Source organism: Carya illinoinensis, chromosome 7, assembly GCF_018687715.1.
Source record: "Carya illinoinensis cultivar Pawnee chromosome 7, C.illinoinensisPawnee_v1, whole genome shotgun sequence".
Taxonomy (NCBI): domain Eukaryota; kingdom Viridiplantae; phylum Streptophyta; class Magnoliopsida; order Fagales; family Juglandaceae; genus Carya; species Carya illinoinensis.
The window spans coordinates 19760675-19762111 of NC_056758.1; the positions used below are offsets into that span (position 1 = coordinate 19760675).

Here is a 1437-nt window from a genome sequence, read left to right on the forward strand (position 1 = left end):
TCATGCAATCCTCGCAAGAATAGGATAATTAGGCTCATTAACTTTCCACCAGTTCACCAAGTCAAAAGATTGGATGAATGCCTCACAACCATCTGAAAAATACCGGTCAATCTCTATTTTGGCAAATGTAGATCCAGAGGCACTCGATGCTAGCAACCACTCAGCAAAAAATTGTGACTCATGATTGTCTTCACTAACTTTTGTGGATGTAGATGGCAGAGGGGGAACATGTTCAGTCGAGTTAACCGAGCTAGAACTGAAAGCATCATTATACTCCGCATACAAATCTGATAATAACTTCTCACATTCAACACCAACTCCTCAGCCTGACACTCATCATGAATTTTTTTCAGGTGGAAAGTAAGAAGCCCCAACTTACTACGTGGATCAAGCACAACTGCAATCAACAACATCAAGTTCATCCTATCCAATGAACCCCAATATTTATCATATTTAATTCTCATGCTCACGGCCATATTCATCAAACAATTATTATCACTTTCACTCAGCCTAACCAACTCTTTTTGAAGCACACAAATCTCCAAAAAACTGGTATTTGCGGTGACATACAAAGACCCAAAAAATCTACAAGTGGCATCATAAAACATTTTCAAAAATTTTACAAATACCTGCACTGTCTCCCACTCCTTAGCTCTAGGAGGTCCAATGTTTCCATCCTTAAAGTAAGAGAGAAAATTGTGATCCTCACTCTCCATCCACCTGAAAGCCTTCTCAAAATTTTCAGCCGCCTCCAACATTATGTAAGTTGAATTCCATCGGGTTTGCACATCAAGGGACAACATTTTTTTACTATCAATTTTCTCCTTTTCTGCACATCTCTTAAACTTCTCTAACCTTGCAGGGGAGGAGCGCACATATCTAACCGCATTTCTAACTATTGTAATGGCGTCATTACACTCCTTAAGACCCTCATTCACGACAAGGTTTAGAATATGAGCACAACATCTCATGTGCATATACTTTTCCCTCAACACATTCCCCATCAAAAAATGCCTCAAATATGAAATTACAGTATCATTTGAGCTAGCATTATCAACAATAACAGTAAATATCTTATCAATACCCCAATGAAGAAGACATGATTCAATATATTTTCCAATAGTATCCCCTCGATGATTAGGGATTAAACAAAAATTAATGATTTTCTTTTGCAATTTCCAATCATTATCAATGAAATGAGCAGTTAGGCACATATAATTCAGATTTTGTACCGATGTCCACGTATCGGTAGTTAATGAAATCCTCATTCCCCCCATCCTTAAACAACTTCTTAAGTTTGGCCTTTTCAGATGAAAAAAGTTTCATACAATCTCTTGCAACCGTTACTCGACATGGCACCTTAAATCTAGGTTCAAGCAACCAAACAATCTTCTTAAATCCTTGCCCTTCAACAAATCTAAATGGTAATTCATCAAT

The 1437-nt window shown here is 37.4% G+C and overlaps 1 protein-coding gene across 1 annotated transcript; it reads right to left on the minus strand.

Annotated features, from left to right (window-relative positions):
- Positions 1-1004, minus strand: LOC122316230 (zinc finger BED domain-containing protein RICESLEEPER 2-like). The gene is made up of 2 exons (XM_043132763.1): positions 380-1004; positions 1-287 (listed from the first exon to the last, which is right to left on the minus strand). The coding sequence occupies exons 1-2, from the start codon at positions 1002-1004 to the stop codon at positions 1-3; spliced, it is 912 nt and encodes a 303-aa protein (XP_042988697.1).
- Between the last annotated feature and the right edge of the window lie 433 nt (positions 1005-1437).

Excerpts from the sequence above, each read along its gene's own strand:
- LOC122316230 (XM_043132763.1), bottom strand. The coding sequence starts at position 1,004 with ATGGGGAATGTGTTGAGGGAAAAGTATATGCACATGAGATGTTGTGCT. Across the intron at positions 288-379 it reads AGTTGTGCTTGATCCACGTA|ATTTGTATGCGGAGTATAAT; the intron begins GTAAGTTGGGGC and ends AGTTATTATCAG.